The 24,919-nt window shown below is 36.9% G+C and overlaps 1 protein-coding gene and 1 long non-coding RNA gene across 6 annotated transcripts in view; both read left to right on the top strand.

The window, feature by feature from the left end:
• The window catches only part of LOC139967325 (uncharacterized), a 33,936-nt gene extending 9,697 nt beyond the window's left edge, over positions 1-24,239 (top strand). Inside the window, exons 1-7 of one of the 4 annotated variants that reach the window (XM_071971001.1) lie at positions 1,317-1,452; positions 18,639-18,794; positions 19,595-19,891; positions 20,816-21,255; positions 21,937-22,165; positions 22,828-22,971; positions 23,230-24,239. In XM_071971001.1, the coding sequence (XP_071827102.1) occupies positions 19,630-19,891; positions 20,816-21,255; positions 21,937-22,165; positions 22,828-22,971; positions 23,230-23,435 (1,281 nt within the window). In that variant the 5' untranslated portion in view covers positions 1,317-1,452; positions 18,639-18,794; positions 19,595-19,629 and the 3' untranslated portion in view covers positions 23,436-24,239. Of the gene's footprint in view, positions 1-1,309; positions 1,453-18,638; positions 18,816-19,594; positions 19,892-20,815; positions 21,256-21,936; positions 22,166-22,827; positions 22,972-23,229 lie in introns of those variants that run through there. The other 3 variants (XM_071971000.1, XM_071970999.1, XM_071970998.1) reach the window with 3 other exon arrangements.
• On the top strand, positions 1,459-18,587 carry LOC139967328 (uncharacterized). 2 transcript variants are annotated; one of them, XR_011792972.1, is made up of 4 exons: positions 1,459-6,287; positions 7,319-7,392; positions 7,920-7,960; positions 17,190-18,586. It is a non-coding gene; the product is annotated as an uncharacterized lncRNA (long non-coding RNA). The 2 variants fall into 2 exon arrangements; XR_011792971.1 differs by having other exon boundaries at positions 1,459-7,392; positions 17,190-18,587.
• Positions 24,240-24,919: the final 680 nt, after the last annotated feature.

Raw genomic sequence — 24,919 nt, 5'->3', positions numbered from 1 at the left:
ATATGTTAGTACGAAAGTAAGCCTGACAAAGGCCACAACAAGCTGTCGGAAAAATTCTTTATTTACCTCATGCTTTCTTGTTTTGAAACATCGGCAGGTTTATTAATATAGCCTACATTATATGATAACAAAGTAACCAGTTTCTTTCAGAATGCTGCAGTTTTCGAATGACATATAATGACATTAATGAAATGAAAAAGTGTGCGCACTTTCGTTTCGATACGAAAAAGTGTAAAAGTATAATTATTACAAGCATAAATTTATTTTGGTTATGGAAAGTACTTGTTTCAGACCAATTCCTATGGAATTACACAAGCATATTGGAGGTGAAATTGAAAGTAAAATACAAATAAGCTTGGATTTTTTTTATCGATTTTGACACCTTTTCAAAGCAAATATGTAGGCTAGATTAACCTGTTTCAAAGCAGACTTAAATAAAGTTCTAAAGTGTCCTTATAAGTTGCAGTACATATTATTGAGGCTTACAATAGCCGTCTGAATTCGCTGATGAAGTTAGACAAATTATTGAGCTAGATATCGAACGTTAAATAATATGATAAACTGCAACATTATGGTCATTAAAACCTCATAAATAAACTATGAACGTTTTGACAAGTGTGACAATCGACGTGAACCTATATTTTTCAGTGCACTGAGCCCGGTCTGAGGTAATTTGTAAGACGAAACTTGTAATGAGTAACTGGTGCAGCGGATAAACCACACTGACCGGGGACGGTGTTGAGAGGGCGTCGGCGGACAAGAGATGATAGCATAGAAACTGCACGCTATGTCGGGTAGAATATCCGGCCCAATAGACTACTGTTTATGATTTGACCCATTTCGTTTATGACTTGACCCATTTAAAGGTTTATAGCATCCAGTTGGGACAATTTTTCTGCTCTATATTTTTTTATGTCCCGCTTCAAAGGCACTTGTATATTGTCAGTATGAGCAGTATGAATATCATGTTTCTATATCAGATAAAGGTTAGGAACTGTTTGTACTGTCAGTACACGAGCAATGAAGTTAGCCCGAATATAGGTCCATATAGTGGAATATCACTCATAATACTCCAAGGGGTTACTGGTCAGACCAACATACATTCCCAAGTCACCGTGACGTATAGTTGTTCATCATGGAGGTCAAAGGTTCAAAGTGCTTCAGTCCTGCCCAAGCGCGATTTCACGCAGTGACTTTGAAGTGCAATCGACTGTTGTGAACTGCCAGCCTAGTTAAACCTTCCTGTTGTTTCGGTGATCTTGGGAAGTTACAAACATTTCGTCAAAGTTTTTCCCCTTTTTACTTTCCAGATGAAATCGCTCCTGAACAACAGTTGGGTGACAGCGGTTGTGTCTTTAATAGTCACTACTGCTGTGTTTACCCCCAGCATTTGGTTTCCATTTCTCTTTGTGGGCATACAACGGGATTTTAACGCCACAGCCGTTCAGACAGGTAAAGTAAACCGTCTTCACTGTTTTAATATTTCATCATGTTTTGCGTTATTAGCAGCACGGAACGCCTGTACAGTGGCGAGTGTACGCACTGTTCACACATACTCGTGATACCTCAATGCAAAGGATTCTTTTTACCATTTAGCTAAGTTGTAAGGTCGACTAGGCTACGTTAGATTTGAAAAAAAATAATAACTTCACAAGTTCTTTAAAGTTAAATTTGAATACTCCCAATTTAATTCACAGAATAAAGAAAATTCAACAATTTATGTTTATCTTTGTAACTGAGATATGTAGGCCTTAATGTGTCGAGCAATAAATATACGAAATAAAATTGGCAAAACAGAAAAGAAAAGAAATTTGGTCTATTTGATGACCAAATTGTGTTCAAATCATCATTTATGGACTATATTTTTGACAAATTCAAAACTTGTTTTATTGGTTAATTATTTGTTTAATAACTGAAAATGGTGCAGGGTTATGGGTCAACCATGATCACTACAAGAAGTATATGTACAGTCTGATGTTAACTGCAGTCAAAACATATATCAGGGGACTCGAAATTCGGATAAATGATGTTGAAAAATTCAGGCAGCCTCGAGACAAATCATGTAATTCAATTAAAAATATTGCGAAGGTTTTAATACACGGTCGCTTGCCCGAACTGTCTTCGATTCTTGCATGAGTTGTCTCGGAATCGTTTCCGATTCTTGCAAGAATCGGAAACGACTCTAGCCTGAATATTTCGACACATAATGAAAACGTTGCGAGACGAAAAAAGATTGCCAGCCTTTTTGGTTCCTTGCTTTAGCAAAAGGAACCTATGTAGTCAGGTTGGCGTGTGTGTGTGTGTGTGTATGTGTGTGTGTGTGTGTGTGTGTGTATGTGTGTCTGTGTGTGTGTCTGTGACACTTGCTTGGGTACGCTCTATCTCAATAAGGGAATGTTGGATTGAGGCCAAACTTGGACTATAGATCCGCCATATGGAGAAGGTGTGCCCTATTGTTTTTGGTGCCCACAAAGGTCACCAAAGGTCAGTTATGGTCCAAAAACCGAACAAATTAAAACTGCAATAACTCCCAGTGCCATTGTGCGACAAGGTTGATATTTTGGGACAAGTTGTGAACTGGTTAGGGGAACATTTTCAAACTTAACGGTCATGTGATCCGAGGTCACCAAAGGTCAGTTAATGATAAAAAACTAGTATTTTTGCGATAACTTGAGAACAAATTGTCCGTTAGGGTTGGGAGTTGCCTCAATGTAATCCATATGTCGACCCGCATCTGGGTGACCCTTGACCTCAATTTGACCTCTGGTGACCTTTACATGTTTTTGTGGATTTTTGCAGTTTTGATGCTATTTTCAGATGTCAAAGGTACCTTCTGATCATAAATGTCATCAGGTTGACCCTGTGTGACCTTTATGTGCGAAGTTATATGGGGTCAAAGTTTTTCGGTCGGAGTTAGGATGGTTGTACAGACTTGTCGTTTTGTTTTTTGGAATCAGGAGATTAAACTACATCTGAAACTAAGGTCAAAAGGTCAAAGGTCACATTAGAAAAAATGTGCTTATTTTGGGAGGAAACGGGCAAAAAAGAAAATGTTTGGTTTTGATGCTAGATTTGGATATCAAAGGTACCTTCCGATCAAAAATGTCAATTGGTTGACACCTGTGTGACATTCGTGTGCGAAGTTATACAAGGTCAAAGTTAATTTTCAGACATTTAATGCAACAACTCCCAGTGCCAAGGTGTGACATGGTTGATATTTTTGGACAAGTTGCAAATGGTGTAGGGGAATATTTTCAAACTTAACGGTCATGTGATACGAGGTCACCAAAGGTCAATTAATGTTAAAAAACTAGTATTTTGGGGATAGCAAATGGGCAAAGAAAAAATGTTTGAATTTGTATAGTTTGATGCTCTAATTTAGGTCTCATCAATCAAAAATGTCAATAAGTTGACCCAAGGTGACCTTTGTATGTTAAGTTATATGAGGTCAAAGTTAATTTTCAGACATTTAGTGTAATAACTCCCAGTACCAAGGTGTTACACAGTTGATATTTTGAAACAAGTTGCAAATGGTAGAGGGGAATATTTTCAAACTTAACGGTCATGTGATCCGAGGTCACCAAAGGTCAATTAATGATAAAAAACTAGTATTTTTGCGATAACTTGAAAACAAATTCTCCGTTAGGGTTGGGAGTTGCTTCAATGTAATCCAATTGTCGACCCGCATCTGGGTGACCCTTGACCTCAATTTGACCTCTGGTGACCTTTTCGTGTTTTGTGGATTTTTACAGTTTTGATGCTATTTTCAGATGTTAAAGGTACCTTCTGATCATAAATGTCATCAGGTTGACCCCCGTGTGACCTTCATGTGCGAAGTTATATGAGGTCAAAGTTAATTTTTAGACATTTAATGCAATAACTCCCAGTTCCAAGGTGTGACAAGGTTGATATTTTTGGAGTAGTTGCAAATGGTATAGAGGAATATTTTCAAACTTAACGGTCATGTGATACAAGGTCACCATTGGTCAATTTATGATAAAAAACTAGTATTTTGGGGGGAGAAAATGGGCAAAGAAAAAATGTTTGAATTTTTATAGTTTGATGCTATATTCACGTCTCACTGATCAAAAATTTCAATGAGTTGACCCAAGGTGACCTTTGTGGGTTCAGTTATATGAGGTCAAAGTTAATCTTCAGACATTTAGTGCAATAACTCCCAGTGCCAAAGTGTGACATGGTTGATATTTTTGGACAAGTTGCAAATGGTAGAGGGGAATATTTTCCAACTTAACGGTCATGTGATCCGAGGTCACCAAAGGTCAATTAATGTTAGGAAACTAATATTTTGGGTGGAGAAAATGATCAAAGTGAAAAATGTTTGAATTTTTATAGTTTTGATGCTATATTTACGTCTCACCAATCAAAAATGTCAATGGGTTGACTCAAGTGACCTTTGTGTGTGAAGTTATACAAGGTCAAAGTTAATTTTGAGACATTTAAATTCAAAAACTCCCAATGTCAAAGTGTGACACTGTTGATATTTTGGGGCAAGTTGTGAACTGGTTAGGGGAACATTTTGAAACTTAACATTCATGTGATCCGAGGTCACCAAAGGTCAATTAATGTTTAAAAAACTAGTATTTTGGGGGAAGAAAATTGGCAAAGACAAAAATGTTTGAATTTTTATAGTTGATCCAAGGTCACCATAAGTCAATTATGGGTCAAAATGTGTTTTCTTTTGTGCAATAACTAGTGAAACTACAACTTGCAAGTTTTGACATTGTTGATTTTTGAGCTACAGGGGCAAGAGGGCATTTGTCCCCTTAGAATTATTTCTTTGAATTTTTTTTCCTTAATAATATATATAGGCAATATTATATAACTCCTCTGACATAGCATTTATGCCAAACACACAGGGTACTGCTGACATGACTCAACTTCTTTATCCATGGAAATAGTGAGATACAGTGGTGGCACTACAGGGGGGAGGGTCATTTTTCCCTTCATATTTTTTCTCTTTTGTACTCGAGAGGTCAAGCAGCAGTCTGCACTTCCGATTATTATCAGCAGTGATGACTAATAGAATGCATGCATGGATGGACATTAAGGTTGGGAGTTAGCTATTGTAATCAATAGTTGATCTGCATCGGGCTGACTTTTGACTAATTACTTTCTTTGGTTATTTGAATGTTTGTATCAATTTTTGTGCTGGTCAGATCACCTATAGTAAATATATGAACATTTATTTTATGGTGAAACTATGAATTTGAAACATGCCATCAATCTGAAAATAACACAGACAAGGTAAACATGACCAAATACCAAGCTCAGATCTGGTACTCATTAAAACTTCTATAATCAGGTTTAAATTTGCAATATTTTCAGAGGTTAGATGTGTAAAAGTTGTCCAATTGATACATTTTGACACCACCAAGAATCTATGTTGCCTCCATGTTACCCCTGTCCGCCCTCCTCGATCCCGGTTTACTTAGGTTGGTGTCACCACTGGTGTGATACTCCATGCTTTATCCAAACATTACCTCAGCTTTTGGACAATTTGCCAAGTTTTGTATTTGTGAGATAAATAGATATTTACACCCCTAATAATCTATTTTGTCTTCCCCTCCCTGTTTACTTATGCTGGTACCACCACTGGTGAGATACTTCATGCTATATCCAAACATTGAACTTAGCTTTTGGACAATTTGCTAACTTTTATCCTTGAGAGGTCAAGCCCTTCAATTCAGATAATTGTCAGCAGTGATGACTGATAGAATGCATGCATGGTTTTAATGGAACGAGGATATTTGGTTCAACTTCACATTGATCTATGTGATGCCCCCCTTCTGGTATATTTAGGCCAGTGCCACCACTGGTGAGATACTCCATACTTCATCCAGACATTGAACTCAGCTCCTGCACAATTTGCTAACTTTTGTCCTTGAGAGGTCAAGCAGCAGTCTTCACTCCAGATGATTATCAGCAGTGATGACTGATAGACTGCATGCATAGTTTTAGTGGTACAGAGGATATTTGGTTCAACTTGAAACTGAGTTCAGAATCAGATACTATTAATAACAGCATTTCAGGACTGCAGCATTCTATACCATTCTTTCACCCTATCTGGATCGATTATTTGTATTGCAACACTACTAGTACTATGGGCATCTGTAGAATCTGAACAAAGTGTTATTATTTATCTTTGTCGGTAACTGAATACAACGTTGTATATACAAGCATTGCGCCTATGCACCGTACCCAACATAATACATACTGTACAACGTTGCTTATTGGATCGGAGTGAACGATATTGTTGCGAAATCAAGGTATTATATCTTTATTCTGTTGTTACATTTTCCTTAATGTTTTGCAATTATCGAGATTCAGTGTCAAATAAACAAGAGAAAGAGGTGCCGTTTACGAAAATTTACTGTCGCCTAGTTAGATTTTAATCAATGACTACTCTTAATTCGAACAAAACTGGCAAGGCCTGTGGGCAATTTATGTACAGTAGTCCAGGACAAGCCTGTGTTTTAAGGTAGTTTGTACCCAAACATAATCAGGCGTAGCAGTAGGTCTAAGTTAGAACAACGGCAGTATGCTGTAGTCTTTCACTTCAGCGACATATGAAGGAAATACGGTGCATTAGGATTAGGTCTACGAGAGTTCATCTGCAGCTATGCTTTTTTTTGGGTTATTGACTAATATTAGCAGCCATTTGGATACCAAATCAATTGCACTTGGATAAAGCCATAATACTTTTCCAGGTCAGGTAAATTCAAGTTCACTTCATTGATTCTAGTCTAGGCCTGCAGATTTGCTATAATTTGCAGTCAGCTTTGAAGAAAATATGTTTTCAGTGTTAGGCCTAGGACTAGGAGTATTCATCTTCAGGAATGAAATGTACAGAATGTATACTAGCCTAGGCCTTTTATTTTGTTATTTGACTAATGTTAGCAGCCAGGTGGATGAGAAATCAAATGACCTTGGAAAAGCCATAGCACTTTACTAGGTTAGTAAAATTCAAGTTCACTTCATTGACTCTAGACTTAGCCTATGTCTTACTTTTGTTAGTCTTAAGAGGGTTTTAGTTGTGCTCTGCCCCTGGTCCTTTCTTCTCATCAATTTCCACACGTACAGTCATTTACATTAATGAAATAATATGGAAACGGCACAAGAACAGTGTTGTTTGTTTACATGTTTGAAGCCAGAAAATCACCATTATCTAAGATGTATGCAGAAAGTAAAGGTGGGAGAAAAATAAGTGTAAGCTACCCCATATTGGCTGGCCCCAATGGCAGACTTAGCCGGGTTTTTTTTTGAGATAATGTTATTTTCCTTTATTTGTATTTTGCAGGTGAGCTATATCAGTTCAACACCCAAGGGCTTCACGTTCTATTATCAGAGTTAACGATATTGTTGCAAATCAAGGTATATCTTTCCTTCTGTTGTTTAAGGTTCCTTGGTATTTGCAATTGTCGAGATTCAGTGCCAATAAAATCTTAAGGTCGAATGGTTATGTTGGAGAAATGACCAAGCGTGGTTTACGAAAATTAACTGTCACTTAATTAGATTTTTATCAAGACCACTCTTAACTCGAACAGAATTGGCTAGGTCCATGGGTAATTTATGTAGTCTAGGATAGGTTTAACCTTCAAGTTAAATAACCCAGACATTAAATCAGGCTGGAATAGGCTTAACTTATACCAACAGTAGTATGCTGAAGTCTGGCAATGAGATATGGAGAAATACATTACATTAGGATTAGGCCTAATTTTTCTTAGTGTTTTCTGTTTACATGTTTTGAAGGCAGAAGGCACCATTTTCTATGCTGTGAGAAAAAGTAAAGGTGAGTTACAATAAGTGTATTAAGCTACCCCATGTAGGCTGGTCCCAAAGCTAGACACAGTCATTTTTTCTGGAGAACATGTTTATTTTTCTGTATTTTTATTTTGCAGGTGAGCTATACCAGTTCAACACCCAAGGCTTGAAGTTCTGTGTAAGTTCCTTGTTTATTAAAAGCCATCCCAGGGCTCATAGTACTGGTTCAAACTTGATTTTCATTAAGCCATCCCAGGGCTTAAAATACTGGTTCAAAGTTGATATTTATGAAGCCATCCCAGGGCTTACAATACTGGTTCAAAGTTGATATTATAACCCATCCCAGGGGCTTACAATACTGGTTCAAAGTTTGATAACTATAAAGCCATCCCAAGGCTTACAGTACTGGTTCAAAATTGATAATTACTAGCTATCACTTTATGTTAAGATAACTATACAGTTTACTTGGTCAATCAAACCAGCAGTTTATCAGGCCAAATATTATCAAAACTTCATGTCTAAAAATTGCTGACAAGCACTGCAAAGAGCTTAAAATATCGAAAGTACTAATAAAACAAAAGAACTGCTTCAAATTACTAACAAAGCATATGTAAAGCACTGAAAATACTCCAAATAAAAACCCGGAAAACTGCTCAAATTACTGACAATCAGAACGAAGTATAGTGCAAATAATCATAAAAAGAAAAGGAAACTTTGAAACATATATATCAAAGGCATTTCTTAAACAGTTCTGATAGAAAACCGCATACTACTTGACAGTAATTAAAACCCACTTTAAGAACATCCTTATCACTTCTTGAAATCATTTCTAGGCAACTCAACAAGTACTTTGACATAAAACAACTTTAAGCACACAAAAAGCACTTAACAATATTAGCAAGAACTTCACAGGGATACAAAAAGTACTTCAATTCCAAGCATTGCAAAGAAAACCATTCCAAAAAAAGTAACACACATTCTGATCAAATGCTTGTGATAGGTATCCAAAATCCAGAACAGCATTTACAGTCAATCACTCTCTATATGCACTACTATCCCACAGAAACTGTTGTCGGAAAGGAGATTGTCCACAATATTCTGTCATGCCACGAACAAAAAAATTGAGTTACAGACAGCGAAACAAGACAAGAAGAGAATCAAAGCAAAATATAACATCAAACCAAACATGCCAGCCACAAACATATGCTAATAAAACTCTCTCTGAAAAAGCAGTAGAGCAACATTCAGTTGGTCAATCGAACATTACTGATATTAACTTGCAAAGTATACACACTCATGACACGTTTACTTTCTTCCCTCCAGATGACTTATGGCGTGATGAAAAGATTTCTATATTAAAGCAGTTAAAAACAGACAATAACGAGCAAATTCATACCAGTTCTTATCCAAATTTCCCAAATATTTGCAGTCCAATATTGTATACTAATACTGCAAGACCATGTAATATTTGGAGAATAATAGGTGATGGGAATTGTTTCTTTAGATCTTTGTCATTCATAATAACCAAGTCTGAAAATAATCATCATATCCTAAGACGCTTGATAGTGCAATCTCTTCTGGAATGTGACCTACCATCTACTAGTAAATCTGTTCAGGATTATATTCAAACATCCCATATGTCAGATGATTCAGTGTGGGCTACTGAAGTGGAAATAATGACTGCTGCAAAACTTTTACAAACTGACATTTATACATATGCTGTGTCTGGTAGTGAATGGAAATGGCTACGATTCCCAGCATGTGGTAGTCTCTCAGAAAGAATAGATACAAATAAACGTGCAATTTACATACAAAACACAAATAGAAGTCACTTTGATGTTGTGTATGGACTAAATAATACTGATCTCTGTCTTTTAGCAGAGAACCTTGAATCTGCGCACAACCCAAAAACAACAAGAGATCGTGTACAAGAAGAACTGAACAGACAAAACTTGTGGCAACAAAATAAAGATGAACAGAAACAGAAAGTGAACAACACTAAATCACCTCCTAGTAGTAGCTGTTCCAACAGTACTAAACGAATGCAAAAACTTAGAGCAACTAACAGTGCATACAGAGAACAAGAAAGGAAAAAAGACATTATTTACCAAAGAACTAGAAGACAAAACAAAATGTACTGTGAAGAACAAATGCAAAAGAATATAAAAAGAATGAAAACCAAGAGGACAGATTGTGTGTACACTCAAAATGAAAGGACAAGAAATACCAAGCGAATGAAAGAAGAAGACAACAACCGGACTACTCTCAAAATGAAAAAGTACAAAACAGGAAACGAAAGAAAGAAAGAAGACAAAATCAGGAGTATTCTAAAAATGAAAAGAAACAAAACATGAAACGAATGAAAGACACAAGACAAAATAAGGAGTACTCTAAAAATGAAAAAATACAAAACATCAAACGAGTGAAAGACACAAGACAAAATGAGGAGTACTCTCAAAATGAGAGAAAGAAAAACATCAAACGGATGAAAGACACAAGACAAAATGAGGAGTACTCTCAAAAGGAAAAGAAACAAAACATCAAACGGATGAAAAACACAAGACAAAATGAGGAGTACTCTCAAAAGGAAAAGATACAAAACATCAAACGAGTGAAAGACATACGACAAAATGAGGAGTACTCTCAAAATGAGAGGAAAAAAAACATTAAACGGATGAAAGACACAAGACAAAATGAGGAGTACTCTCAAAATGAAAAGAAACAAAACATCAAACGGATGAAAGGCACAAGACAAAATGAGGAGTACTCTCAAAAGGAAAAGATACAAAACATCAAACGAGTGAAAGACATACGACAAAATGAAGAGTACTCTCAAAATGAGAGGAAAAAAAACATTAAACGGATGAAAGACACAAGACAAAATGAGGAGTACTCTCAAAATGAAAAGAAACAAAACATCAAACGGATGAAAGGCACAAGACAAAAACTGGAATATTCTCAAATTGAACAGAAACAAAACATGAAACGAATGAACACTATTCGCAAAAATGACACCTACACTGTCACAGAAAAACAAAAGAATCAAGAACGAATGGCAAAAGCTAGAACAGATCCACAGTTTGCAGCTAATGAAATCAAATCCAAATACAACAAGAGAACCAGCTGTAACACTTCATCAATTCAACAATTGCAAGAAAGCTTTCTCAACTCTATTTCAGTAGGTCCAGAATATGTGTGCTGTTGTTGTGAACAGTTATGGTATAAAGAAAGTGTCACTAGCTTTGTACAGAAAACAGCAAAATCTACATTCAGCATTGCTTTACACAATCCTTCTATCAACAACAAATTGTGGATTTGTAGTACCTGCAAGGAATATATTAATTCTGATAAGATACCACCATTAAGCCTTAACAATAACATGAAGTTTGTGACAGTTCCAAAAGAATTACAATTGCATTCTCTTGAAGAGAAATTAGTAGCTCTTCGTATACCATTTATGCAAATTAGAGAACTTCCTAGAGGGCGACAATTGAATCTGAAAGGAAATGTGGTAAATGTTGCAGCTGATGTGTCAAGTACATGTAGACTATTACCACGCAAGCTAAATGAAAGCATGACTATTCCTGTCAAGTTTAAGAGAAAACTTTCTTATAAGCACTCGGTTCAAAGTGAAAATGTCAGGCCCAATAAAGTAATTGATGCTGCAAAATGGCTAGTTGCAAACAGTCAATTATACAAAGATGAAAGAGTCTCAATTGATCAGAATTGGAAGGAAACATTGCACCAGATGGATGATGATTGGCACGAATTCATGGAACCTCTTGAAAAACAATCTGATAAAAATGAGAATGCTGACTTACCAGTAGGTGCAACTCCTTCAATTCAAACCAATAATGAAGACAATCCAGATTCAGATGATGATTGGACAGAAGCTCAAAGTGAGGACATGCAACCTACAGGTACATTAGATACTATGCTAACACCAGAATTTCAGGAACAAAGCCAACTTGCTTATTGCGTAGCACCAGGTGAAGGAAATAGACCTATGGGCTTATTTCAAGACAGTCTTTCTGAAATACTTGCATTTCCAACATTATTTTGTGGACAGCCAAGAAGTGATAACAAAGTTAAGGTACACTACAGCACAATATGTAAGTGGGAACTGCGCCACAAAGATAGAAGATTTGCTAAATCTGTCCAAAACATATTCTACAAAACCAAGAAGCTACAAATAAACCAAATACAGCAGAAAGTAACACTGAGTATGCGAAAGAAAAAAACACAAGGGAAGAAATTAACTGCTCAACATTTCAAAACAAATGAAAGTATCAAGCAAATATTGACCCTAGATGAAGGATTTAGAGTATTCCGAACATTACGAGGATCTCCTCCCTATTGGGAAAAGTCCAAGAAAGAACTGTTTGCAATGATTCGACAACTTGGAATCCCAACATGGTTTCTGTCATTCTCTGCTGCTGAAACAAGGTGGCTTCACCTACTCAAAATCCTTGGAAGAACAGTCAAAAACAAACATTTCACAGATGAAGAACTCTTAAACATGAATTGGAATGAGAAATCTGACCTTATCCAGAGTGACCCTGTCACATGTGCACGTCACTTTGATTACATGTTTCGTAGGTTCTTGAATAATTTCCTGTATAGTTCATATCATCCAATTGGTGAGATCATTGATCATTTCTACAGAGTTGAGTTCCAACAGAGAGGTTCCCCACACATTCACATGCTAGTTTGGGTCAAAGATGCACCTTTATATGGAAATGCAGCTCCTACAGAAGTAGCATCATTTGTTGATAAATATGTCACATGTAACATACCTGACACAGTCAACCAAACTGTTAACTTACAATCTCACAGCCATGCAAAGACATGCAGGAAAAAGAGACAAGGTGTTTGTCGCTTTGGGTTTCCTATCCCACCAATGCCTAGAACCATGATTCTAACACCATTGGAAGTTAAAGGCAATGAAAAAACTACAGAATTGTACAAGTGCATAAAGGCTTATTTGGATGATTTGAAACTTGCTGAAGACATTACTGACACATTTGAAGATATGTTGACAAAGTTGGGAAGCACAGAAAGAGATTACATTCTTGCTATACGTTCATCCATAACATCAGACAAAATCTTTCTCAAAAGATCACCATCTGAAGTCAGGATTAATGGTTACAATAAAGTCTTGCTAGAAACTTGGAGAGCTAATATGGATATTCAATATGTGCTGGACCCATATGCATGTGCCATGTACATTGTATCTTACATTAGCAAAGGACAAAGAGGTATGAGTAACCTTATGCAGCGTGCAACAACAGAAGCAAGAGAAGGAAACATGGACATCAAACAGCAAGTACGACACATTGGAAACAAATTCCTTAATCATGTTGAAATGAGTGCTCAAGAAGCAGTGTATTTGGTATTACAAATGCCACTCAGAAAAGCCTCCAGGCAGTTTGTGTTTATAAATACCTCACCATTAGAAGATCGAACAATCCTGATCAAACCATTGGAATATATTCAACAGTTGCCAGATTACTCTACAGATATTGAATGTATGGGACTTATCAGGAAGTATGCTGTCCGACCTAAAGCACTACAACATTATTGCCTTGCAGACTTTGCAGCTTGGTTCGATATCACTAGTGACAACAAGAGCAATGAGAGCACTAACAATGATTATGAATTAGATGAAAATGATGATGACCCTTCTATCAAATTGAACAAAGACAGCACTACCCATGACTATGAATCACATGATAATGCTGATGACCATGATATGCAGGATACTGGTGAGGTCAAATGCTATGCTGTTGGTGCATTAAACTTTAGAAAAAGAAACAAAGCCAAGATCATCAGATATGTTCGGTTTAACAAGGAAAATGATGCAGAAAAGTACTACAGAGAGCAACTGATGTTGTTTTTTCCTTGGAGATGTGAGAATAATATCATAGAGTCATGTGATACGTACCAAGAACGATACCTTCAGGTTGAATCCAAGATTAAAGACAAGGAAGCAGAATATAACCACAGTGGAGATATCATTGACCAGGCAATAGATGATATCGAAAATGAAGACCATGAGATGTATGATGAGATTGCACCTAATACAGAACATATGGAAAAGGCTCATCGAGACGAAAAAGATAAACAACAAGTGAAAATCCCTTCCAATGAATCACCTGAATTGTATGATATTGGACAAGACATTGGGATTGCAGTCAATAGTGCAAACATAGAAGAATTGCAAAAACCTCGCTTGCCTGATTCTGAATACAGAAGTCTGGTACGCAGCCTCAACAAACAACAGAAAGACTTCTTCTACTATGTACTGCATTGGTGCAAAACAAAACAAGAACCAATGTACACATTTCTCACTGGCGGAGCTGGTGTAGGAAAATCTCAAGTATTGAAAGCTCTGTACAATGCACTTTTGAAATACTATTCTAGCCAGCCTGGAAATGATCCAGATGATACTAACATTCTTCTAATGGCACCAACAGGCAAAGCAGCTTATGGTATTAAAGGCAGTACCATTCACAGTGCTCTACTCATTCCAGCTAGTCAAGGATTTCATTACAAGGCATTAACATCAGACAAGCTAAACTCACTTCGAATGAAGTTCCGAAATTTGAAAATCATTTTCATTGATGAAATATCTATGGTTGGTAATGGAATGTTTACATACATAGATAAAAGACTGCAACAAATTATGGGTAGCAAGAAAATATTTGGAGGTGTTAGCATTATTGCTGTTGGTGATCTCTTTCAACTCAAGCCAGTGTTTGATGGATGGATATTTAATGATCTAACTCATGATTATGGTCCACTTGCATCTAATTTATGGAGAGATCATTTTATGGCCTTTGAACTAACTGAAATCATGCGACAAAAAGATGACCAGAGTTTTGCTCAACTTTTGAACCGACTAAGAGAAAATAGACAAACAGATGATGATTTGAAGCTGCTGAGCACTAGACAGTTTACAGCCGACAATGTTCCATCAAATGTTACACACGTTTATCAGACAAACCTAAGAGTGAATGCACACAATGATGAAGTTTTTTCCAAACTAGACACTCTAAAGCTCACAATTAGATCTCAAGACATTGTCGTAGGTGATGTCCCAAACACAGTCAAACAAAAAATACTGACTTTCATACCGAACAACCCTCAAAAGACAATGGGATTATTCACTGAACTCTCCTTGGGCATTGACCAACGAATTGACCTCTGTCTCAATGTTTCAGTTGAAGATGGAATGATTAATGGTGCTACTGGTATCATCAAGTATATTGAGAATGTACATGATCAGAACATTCACACTATATGGGTACAGTTCGATGACATTAGTGTAGGTAAAGCATGTCAACACTCTAAAAGAGAACTGTATCATTCAAAGCTTGCTTCAACATGGACACCAATATCAAGAAGTAGTCGACAGTTTCGGATTGGTCGCAACAAAAATGCAGAAGTTATGCGGAAACAATTTCCCCTGAGACCAGCAACTGCAAAGACAGTCCATAGATGTCAAGGAGATACAATGAAAGAGATAGTTGTTGATATGTCAGGTGCTAGATCACAATGTCACAAACACTATGTTGCATTAAGTAGAGTGACTTCCATAAATGGATTATACATTCTTGAACTTAATCCTGAAAAAATTAATGTCGATCGAAATGTTGTCAAGGAAGTAGAAAACCTTCGTTCCACACGATCATTGAAAATATGCAGCCATGCATTTGAAAGTACGGACAGCACCACCATCATTCATCAAAATGTAAGATCACTGAAGAGACACATTTCTGACATAATTCATGACAGCACAATCACATCTGCTGATATTCTACTTTTCACTGAATGCCATTTATCAGAAGCAGTAACAAATGATGAGCTGTACATTGAAGGATTTACACTATTCAAAAACATCCCATCTCATGCTCCTGTCTCAAATTCCCCATATGGCACTGTAATCTACACTAAGAATAATATCACAACACTGACTGAACATACTCTGAATACAAATAATATTGAAATCTCCCTGACGACCAAAGACACATGTGCTGGAACTATTCAAAGTGCACTAATTTACAGGTCTAATAAGGTTCCTATGCAACAATTCCATGATGCATTGAGTAACTTTCTAAATCACATAGATCATTCACAACAAACATTGATTATTGGTGATTTCAATGTTGATGTACTCCAAAACACGCCAGACAAAAACAGCCTTCTCTCTTTATTCACAAGAACATTCAAATACAAACAAATCATACTCACTCCTACAACAGACTATAACTCATGCTTAGATCATATCTACACAAATATTCCTACAAGTAAAACAATTGGTAGTGGAGTCCTTGAGAGCTATTACAGTGATCACAAAGCAACTTGGATTTCTCTGCAAAACTTCCATGAAAACACAACAAGTTAAACCAAAATATGTGTACCATATGTCTTATGTGCTCAACTTTGAACAAACTTTAACCAAATTTGAACCAAATTTTGAAGTAACTTAAGAAACTTTAAATTTCTTTGAAAAGTGAAACAAAATTGATGATATTTCTTTAAAAAATGGAACAAAATTGATGAAACTGAAATCACATTTGATTAACCTTGCAAATTTTAACAAATATGTAAAAAACCAGAACAAAATTTGAACATTCATGAACAAACTTGAACACAATTTGAACAAATCTTAATAAATGTGAACCAAATTTGAACAAACTTGAATTAAATTTGAACAATATTTGAACAAAGTGGAACAAACCGTGACCGAAATTTGAACAAGGTTGAACAAATCGTGAACAAAATTTGAACCAATTCGAATAACCTTGACAATGTTAACAACAAATGAACAAATTTGAACAAAAATTTTAATTCCTGTAAAAAATTGAACAAAATTGATAAAACTGAAACCAAATTTGAATAACCTTGCAAATTTGAACCAAAATTTAACAAACTAGAACAACATCCAGCTAAAGATAACCAGGTATCACGTTTCATTATTGTCTGCATTTTGTAGCGACACAAAACTTCACTTGCAAGCAACAGAATGTTAACTTTTTCAGATGTCCGCACGCAGTTTGGACGAGTCTTCAGTGCCTTTAAACCCAAGTCCATGCATATCGAAGACAATCAAATTTGCAAAATTTAACTTCTCCAGTAATCAAAGCAAACTTGAAAACTTGTTTACAGAGGCCAGCTGCCCACCCCGTTGCCAGTCCTATCATTACGAATAACATTATAATCGGGAATTATAATAATTGATGTGGTTATATTGTCATGAAACCAGTTTTTCATAGTTGCAGCAAACCTAAAAGAGCATTTAATGAAAAACACAATAGGTCATTAACTGTTCATGATTTTTTCAGAGACTGCAGGTATTCAAATGAATTAACATAATATTTGTTTCTATAATCTTTTCATTGCAGATTCATGAGCCATAAATTAGGCTCATAACTTCAGCAATCGTGAGCGCAGAAATGGACCAAAGAACATACAGTTCACCATACTCATTAAAGATGAGTTACAATAGCTGACCCTCCCAACTGATAAAACGGACAGCTTTCTTGAAGGAGCCACCATAGTTCAGAAGTTTAAGTTCATATATTTTACAAAACATCAGTACAGTTTATGTCTACTATTTGAAAAAAATAAACAATATCAATGTATTTAAGATATCTGAGTATTTGTCTTTTTTCAGTAATTTGACAAAAGTTAATTTTCAGACATTTAATGCAATAACTCCCAGTTAATGGTATAGGGAAATATTTTTAAACCTAACGGTCATTTGATTCAAAGTCACCAAGAGTCAATTAATGTTAAAAAAATAGTCTTTTGGGGGAGAAAATGGGCAAAGAAAAAATGATTTAAGTTTTGTAATAGTTCTGATGCTGTATTCACATTTCACTGATCAAAAATGTCAATTGGTTGACCTCCGGGTGACCTTTTTGTGTGAAGTTATGTATTCAAGTTCAAAGTTAATTTTTAGACATTTAATGCAATATCTCTTAGTGCCAAGGTGTGACAGTTGATATTTTGGGACAAGTTGTGAATGGGGTGGTAGAACATTTTCAAACTAAACGGTGATCTGAGGTCACCAATGTTATCATATCTGTTGACTCGCTTGTAGGTGACTTTATATTTCTTACATTTTTGACGTCACATTTAGATCTCAAAAGTGCCTTCCGATCAAAAATCCGATGACAATTTGTGATCACAAAAGTGTTGGCTATAGTGTTGCTTATTTTATGGGTACAAGTAGGACCACAATTACTTGGACTATTTGAGCCCAATCTTGCTATGATAATATTATGTGTATTGTCATATACCCCTACGCAAGGAACCGCAGTGCCCTTGGGCTCTTGTTTTTAATATCCCAAACGTCCAGGGGACTCAAAATTCGGCAAAAGTTGTTGACAAATTCGGGCCGTCTCGGGGGAAAAAAAGGAAAGAATTTTTTAAATTTAAAATGAATAAAATAAAAATTGTAATCGAATCACATAAACAAGGAGTCAAAGAGTTAAGGAAAGGTGGACAGCAATCTCTGTGAGTTTGAACTCTGATTAACCTCAGATATGGCAATCATTACGATAGGCGCAACACTAATGCATGCAGGCTGTCACACAACTATATTGCGAAAATTCATTTACGTCGCTGCGGTATATATGTAATTCAAACTATTCACGGAGTGAGAGAAGTTCCATTAAGTCATACACGCAACCCAGATGTGTATCCAAGAGGGGGGGGGGGGCAGATGGGCGCGAGCCCCATTTTTTTTTCACGGGGCCAAAATACGAAACTCTGTAAAATGTACTAGGCCTATATATATGACGCTGTACTATACAACAGTAAAATAATACTTTTTACTTTTTTTTCAGGAATATTTACTTATTATAATGACTGGTAATTTAGATCTATATATATCTGGTAGGTCTGATACAACTTCGACTATTGGCGAAGAGGACTTTGAGAGATTGTTCAGACAGTTCGAGTAGATGGCCGAAACACCACAGTACTCCCTTCGGAAACCGCAGGTTTTAGTCTATACTGAACAGGTTCACCCAAACACGTTATCGGAAACCTTGAAAATAGCTCACAAATGACCAAGCTGGAAAATTGTATCCGAATATTGCGACATTTCTGCTAATTTTATGAAAATTGTCCCTACAACTGAAGCGCGAGTTTTGAACGAGCCTGCAACTCCATATATTGTTATTGATGATGATGATGATGATGATGATGATGATGATGATGATGATGATGATGATGATGATGATGATGATGATGATGATGATGATGATGATGATGATGATGATGATGATGATGATGATGATGATGATGATGATGATGATGATGATGATGATGATGATGATGATAATGATGATGATGATCTTCTTATCATCATCTTTCTCTTCGTTGTCTTCTTACGCTTTCTCATAATTTTGATTGGATTGTTAAATGCATATCATAACCGTTCAGTATAGCCTTCGCCATTTACCTCTAAATTATTTATCAAATCGATCTCTCTGCTGTAAGGAGGAAATGCCTTCAGCCTTAAAATGATGAGGGGTTTTGGAGGTGTTAAACACGGAGGACGGGGGTATTATTCTACCCGAAATTCTTAATCATTAGTTTACTCAAATCTATAAGAGTAGCGAGTATACTTACCTTAACATATCACCTTCCCTGCTCCATAGAGAACGAAATACATCCATACCCGACCAAGCTACTCTGTTCCAATATCCATCAGACAGACATGCAGACAATTTTTAGTTTCTATAAGTTTTTAGGTTAATTTATATTTATGGACAGCGATTTTCATTCTTTCCTTCAGGATGGTTGGGTTCGGTCTTGTGGGGGGCAAGTCTCATGTCATCGCCAATCCCTGCTGTGCTAGAGGAACATCTGGGGGTGAGGATTGTTGCTTTCATCGGGACCGTGACTACCCCGATCGCTTTCTATTTATCTTCACTCGTAAATAGCATCCCCTCACTCTATCTGACGTTCGGAATAATGTATGGTCTATCCAGCTGCTTCGTACTACACAGTACTCTGCGTATGTTTTACAGCATTTACAACGAAAGAAATGGTCAACGAGCTGTAACCCTTATTCTTATTGGTGAATTTGCTGGTGAGTCCATAACATAATACGAATGAGATTAACCATGGTTTGTGCATACCTATCTTCAACCTGGATGGAGGTGGTAAATTACCCAGGTTTTGTGAAGACCTCTAAACGTTATCAGACAAAAGTTGCAAAAAAGATTGTTAAAAGCTTCAATCCGTATATCGTTGGTATTTCTGCCTGTCTGAAGTGTTTAGATACTTAATTATTCTTCGCAAGTGGGACATTTTGGGGTGATTAAAGAATTAAGCCATTATTCGTAAAAAAAAAAAAACGAATTACAAAAATTACAGACTTTCTCTCCATACCCATCTGGCTGGATCCTGACAAAGTACATAGTTTCATAACGCTGAGTAATATTAACTCAATTCATCTAGAGTGGGAAGTTTGGTCTATGGCTTAATGCATAATATTTTTTTTCCTCAGTCCAAATGTAAGAGTGAATATCCAGAAAAAAATTGGTAATAGTGATTTTTGAAATAGTTGACAACCCGAGGTGCATTACGTCTCAAACGGATCCTTGCACGAATGAAATAAAAAAAATGGAACTTGATCATAATCATTGTTAATCGTCGGGTCATTCAAGCTCTTGTGGTCATGGAAACCAAATGTCAAGCAGGAGTCAGTCTGATTTATTCGGCTCTTTCACGTGCTCGACATTAATGAATAATTATCACTATATACCATTTAGTAGTTTGCAATTTAATATGTGTAGAAATTGGTTCTGCACGGTAGCATTTGACTCCCTATACAAATGTGAACCCGAACAGTCAACATCTTATTTCATATCTTATAGTAGCGTACAGTGTGTAGCGTATGGCCAAATTTGGGAGGGGGGGGGGGAGGGTGTGGGTGTGACATGTCTCGTCAGGTATGGACCTTTTCTTTCAATTTATATAACGTATCACCGTGTTCCCTTAACACTTCCAGCCGCTGCCGCTGGGAATGGGACAATCCAAAGCCTTCTGGTTCGGAAAGGATGGCGGATAACCATGCAGTACATAGCAGCCATGACCGCAGCTGTCATTCCTCTACCTCTGATATTCTATCAAAACGGGAGGAAATCTTTACCACAGTTTCCGACTGCAGGAACGAAACCGCCGAACTCACTCTCCAATGCGTCTTTTAATCAAGAAGTCCCTCCAGAAAGTTATTCCAATCCCTCTTTTGAAAGTACGACAGAAGATGAAACTGTTGAAAACAACGGGGGACCGCCTGGTGTAGAGAATTGCAGTTCGTCCGGGGATGCTATGAAACAGGGGAAGATTTCTGAGAGGCTGAAGTCGTTCATTAGTCGCACAGATACGTGGCTGGTTTCGCTTTCATATTTCTTCACCTTTTCGGCGCTGTCCATTTATCAAGTTAATATGGTAAGTCAAACATTTCCATTGTTTTTCAACAGATATGCATTGTCATTGATAATGTTAAAGGAGACTGAGCTCTGTCAGTTTCCATAGCAACAGTTGCCATGGTAATGGTTAATTTTGCGGAGTAGCCACTGTCGGAAGGTCACCCATGGTGGGGTACCCCAGGTTGACCGGAAGTCCATGACTGCACGGTTATCCAGTCGATAAACTCAGTTTATCGATCGCAAAACATATTTTAACGGCGATAAACTCAGTTTATCGATTTATTGCACATGTGGCTTGCCATATACGTACAGCTGATAATATATTTGTTCCTTTGAAATCAGGGTTTGCTGGCGATGAGATAAGCAACCCCGTGGGATACCCTCTTGCTTTGTTTTTCGTTTGTGATGATTACAACACATATTCACTATTGACCACAAAATGGATCCATTTTGTCGCAAGTTTCGATACCCCAGTTGCCACACTCATTTTACACCAAATTTCAACATGGTCAAACTTGCCAGAGAAGGAGGGAACTACCAGGTACCAAGTAACCACAATTTTGAAACTTTCTGGCATATCTGGAATGGTATGGCTTTAAATAATAGCATCGTGACACTATAACTATCCAAATTTAAAAAAATTATATCTTTACAGCTAAATGACTTAAATATTATCAATCATCCCGCCCTTTCTTCCCAGGTAAGTCATTTCGAAAGCCTGGAAAGTTTAACCCTGGATGACGTTTGGTTAATTATGACAGTTACCAATGTGTCAGATGTTGTCACGAGAATATTCGTCATGGTGACTGGAGGAAACTTTCTCTATAGACCCGTCTACGTCATCATCGGTACTAATATAGTTCTGAGCCTGGTGTCATTCTCATATTCAGTTCTGGTATCCGTTTGGCCTTTGGTTACCATATCATTGTGTAAGTTGTTTGTTTAGTATATTCGTTAAGTTCTTTGGGAGAGGATAACTTTATAGATGAGTAGAGAGGATAGAGGATAAACAATGTTTCGTGAAATTTAAGCATGGTCATGGTCCGGCCAGACACTAATGAATGAGTGTCACGACTTGTTGAACTATTTTGTATATTCACTCCACACTAGACAGTGTTTTAACTCCAGGCACATGAAGTATTCAAATGTTACAGGAAGTGACGTAATTTCGCCCGACACGCATCGGTATTATTATTATAAAAGAACAAGGACAGCAATAAACGTCTTGCCAACGTCTATGAGACTACTATCACAGTGGTAAATCATGGGCAAGGTATTATGTTGAGGTGGGGTGCTCATATGTAATGAGAGGGTACGGATGTGGGCGTTCAATCATCAATAAGATGAGACTACTATGACAGTGGTAAGTCATGGGCAAGGTAAGGGATGCTCACATGTGATGACGGTAATGGATGTAAGGCCTTCACTCATCAGTATTAAATAAGACATAGTATTACAGTGGTTAGTCATAGGCTAGGGGTTCTCATATATACGTAAAAGGGGTAAATACTGATATGGGGATACACATAACTGAATTGAGACTTCGTCTTGTTTCGTCAGTGCTCAATCACTATTACTTTGTATTCTATAGGTTTAGGCTTTGCACGGAGCACTACGGTCGTAATGAGCTGGAATATGGTAGTTAATCTGATTGGTTCCCAGTATGCCGACTATGTGGTAACTTTAGTGATGTACCTGCAAGGTTTCAGCTACCTCGTTGGTACTCTCCCACCAGGTTAGTTATTAATTCATTACTGTATATTTGTGTTAAATGTTAGGTCAAAGGGTCAGATGTTGCTCCAACTTCGTGACAGTATTCTGCAGGTCAAAAGTCATTGGGGGAGGGGGGGGGGTCGAAACAAGAGGGTATGTATATATATATATATATATATATATATATATATTCGTGTGTGTGTGTGTTAATCTGTACGTATCATATCAGAGTTGACCTCTAACATCTTTGATCATTTTGTTTCCGATCTCCGTCACATAGGTGCAATATTTGATGCCACAGGTTCATACGATTTGGCGTTCAAGATAATTTCGTTGTCGTTTTTCATGGCGGCAGCAATACTGATTTTCTTAGCCATACGAAGTTCACGAAGGATAAGGGAGAAAAGACTATCAATTGAGAAAGAATCAACGGAGACAAAGACACCACGAGTTAGCCTTGTCAGCTACAGCACGAACATGACGTAACCTTGTTGCTAAGCTACATTAAACAATGATGAGACTGTAACAGAATTGTTCAGCAGGTTTGACACATGAAAGATGAACTGACGCTAACCATTAATGATGGAATTCATCTTTCAATTCTTACATTAAGTGTTCGAGAAAGCGATATAGCCACATTAACGAAAGCAAGCAAGTGTTAAATCTTAGCACCTTTACAAAACAAAGTTTTTTTGTTGTTTTATTTAAGGGATGACTTTAGGGAATAATTTTGGTCTTCATACGTCAAGATCCGGGAAGCAAAAGAACATTTTGAGTATCCGCAATGTTACTATATTCATTCCGGTGCACAAGATATACATCTTTAAAATATGCCTAAACCCCTGGAATGTTTATTTCAAGCCTTAGTACTGATGTTAATTCATTCTTTTATAAACTCTGAATAACTCAAATCTTATGATCTCACCCAGAAAAATGTTGAAGTTAAACATTGTTAGATGCGATTTCTTGGCATCTGGCAATCAAGATAAGTAAACAAAGAAGTTTTTTGTATGGAATAAATTGTAAACGTTCAAGTCTAAAAAGATGATTTTATGCACACTAGGGAAGTATCTTCGTTCGATGATTATCCGGATCGAACGATCATCAAACATTGAATGTCGCTATAGTGTGTACGAACATCTCTTCATTCTTTAACCAACTAGGTTCTTTCGATTAAACAATTCTTAATTCGACGAACTTAATTTCATATATATTTTGTACTATCGTGTCAATCAACGAAGTATGTTAATTGACTTGTACTACAAGAAATACAGGAACTACTGGACGGCACAGCTCAGAACATGGCTGTCATCATTAATTTTCATGTAGTGTTTACACTAACGGAGCGTAATTCGATCTTAATTAAGCACAGTGTGTACGCACACTCCATTAATCGATCATAATTTATAATTCATAGTTCGACGAAGATCTCTCATCACCGTGCCTTAATGAGCTAATAGTCGAAGTTGTTCGGATATGCATATCAGATCTACCGTTTTTTGTGTTTTTTTTTGTCGGCGAAAAAAGGGAAAGCGCCCCTCTGCGCCCCTCTGCGCCCCCACTGGATCCGCGCCTGTAGATTTGTTCACCAAAATCTTGCATCAAGCTCAAGCAAGGTTGCATCAATGTCCATTTACATCATCACAGACATCATCATTCCTTGTTGTATAACATATTTCGTATTAAAAAAAATCAAGATACATGAGAAAAGTTTCCATAAGCTATATTTATTGGGCAGCTACCGGTCACTTGAAAAATTGTAGAAAATGGGTAAATTTGTTGAGAAATCAAAATGTTTGACAAACATTTTGGTTGACAAGGAGCGAGGAGAAGGAGCAAGTATACCAGGATTACTCTTTGTAGTATAAATCTTTTAGACAATCGATTTGCCAAGGAGGGGGTGAGCAGTAGGGGGGGGGGGCACGGCCCCCATGCCCCGCCTGGCTACGGCCTGACTACATTCCTTTCTG

This window comes from Apostichopus japonicus, chromosome 5 (assembly GCF_037975245.1).
Source record: "Apostichopus japonicus isolate 1M-3 chromosome 5, ASM3797524v1, whole genome shotgun sequence".
Lineage (NCBI taxonomy): Eukaryota > Metazoa > Echinodermata > Holothuroidea > Aspidochirotida > Stichopodidae > Apostichopus > Apostichopus japonicus.
The sequence above is the reverse complement of the archived record's forward strand: the minus strand, read 5'-3'. Positions and strand labels throughout refer to the sequence as shown.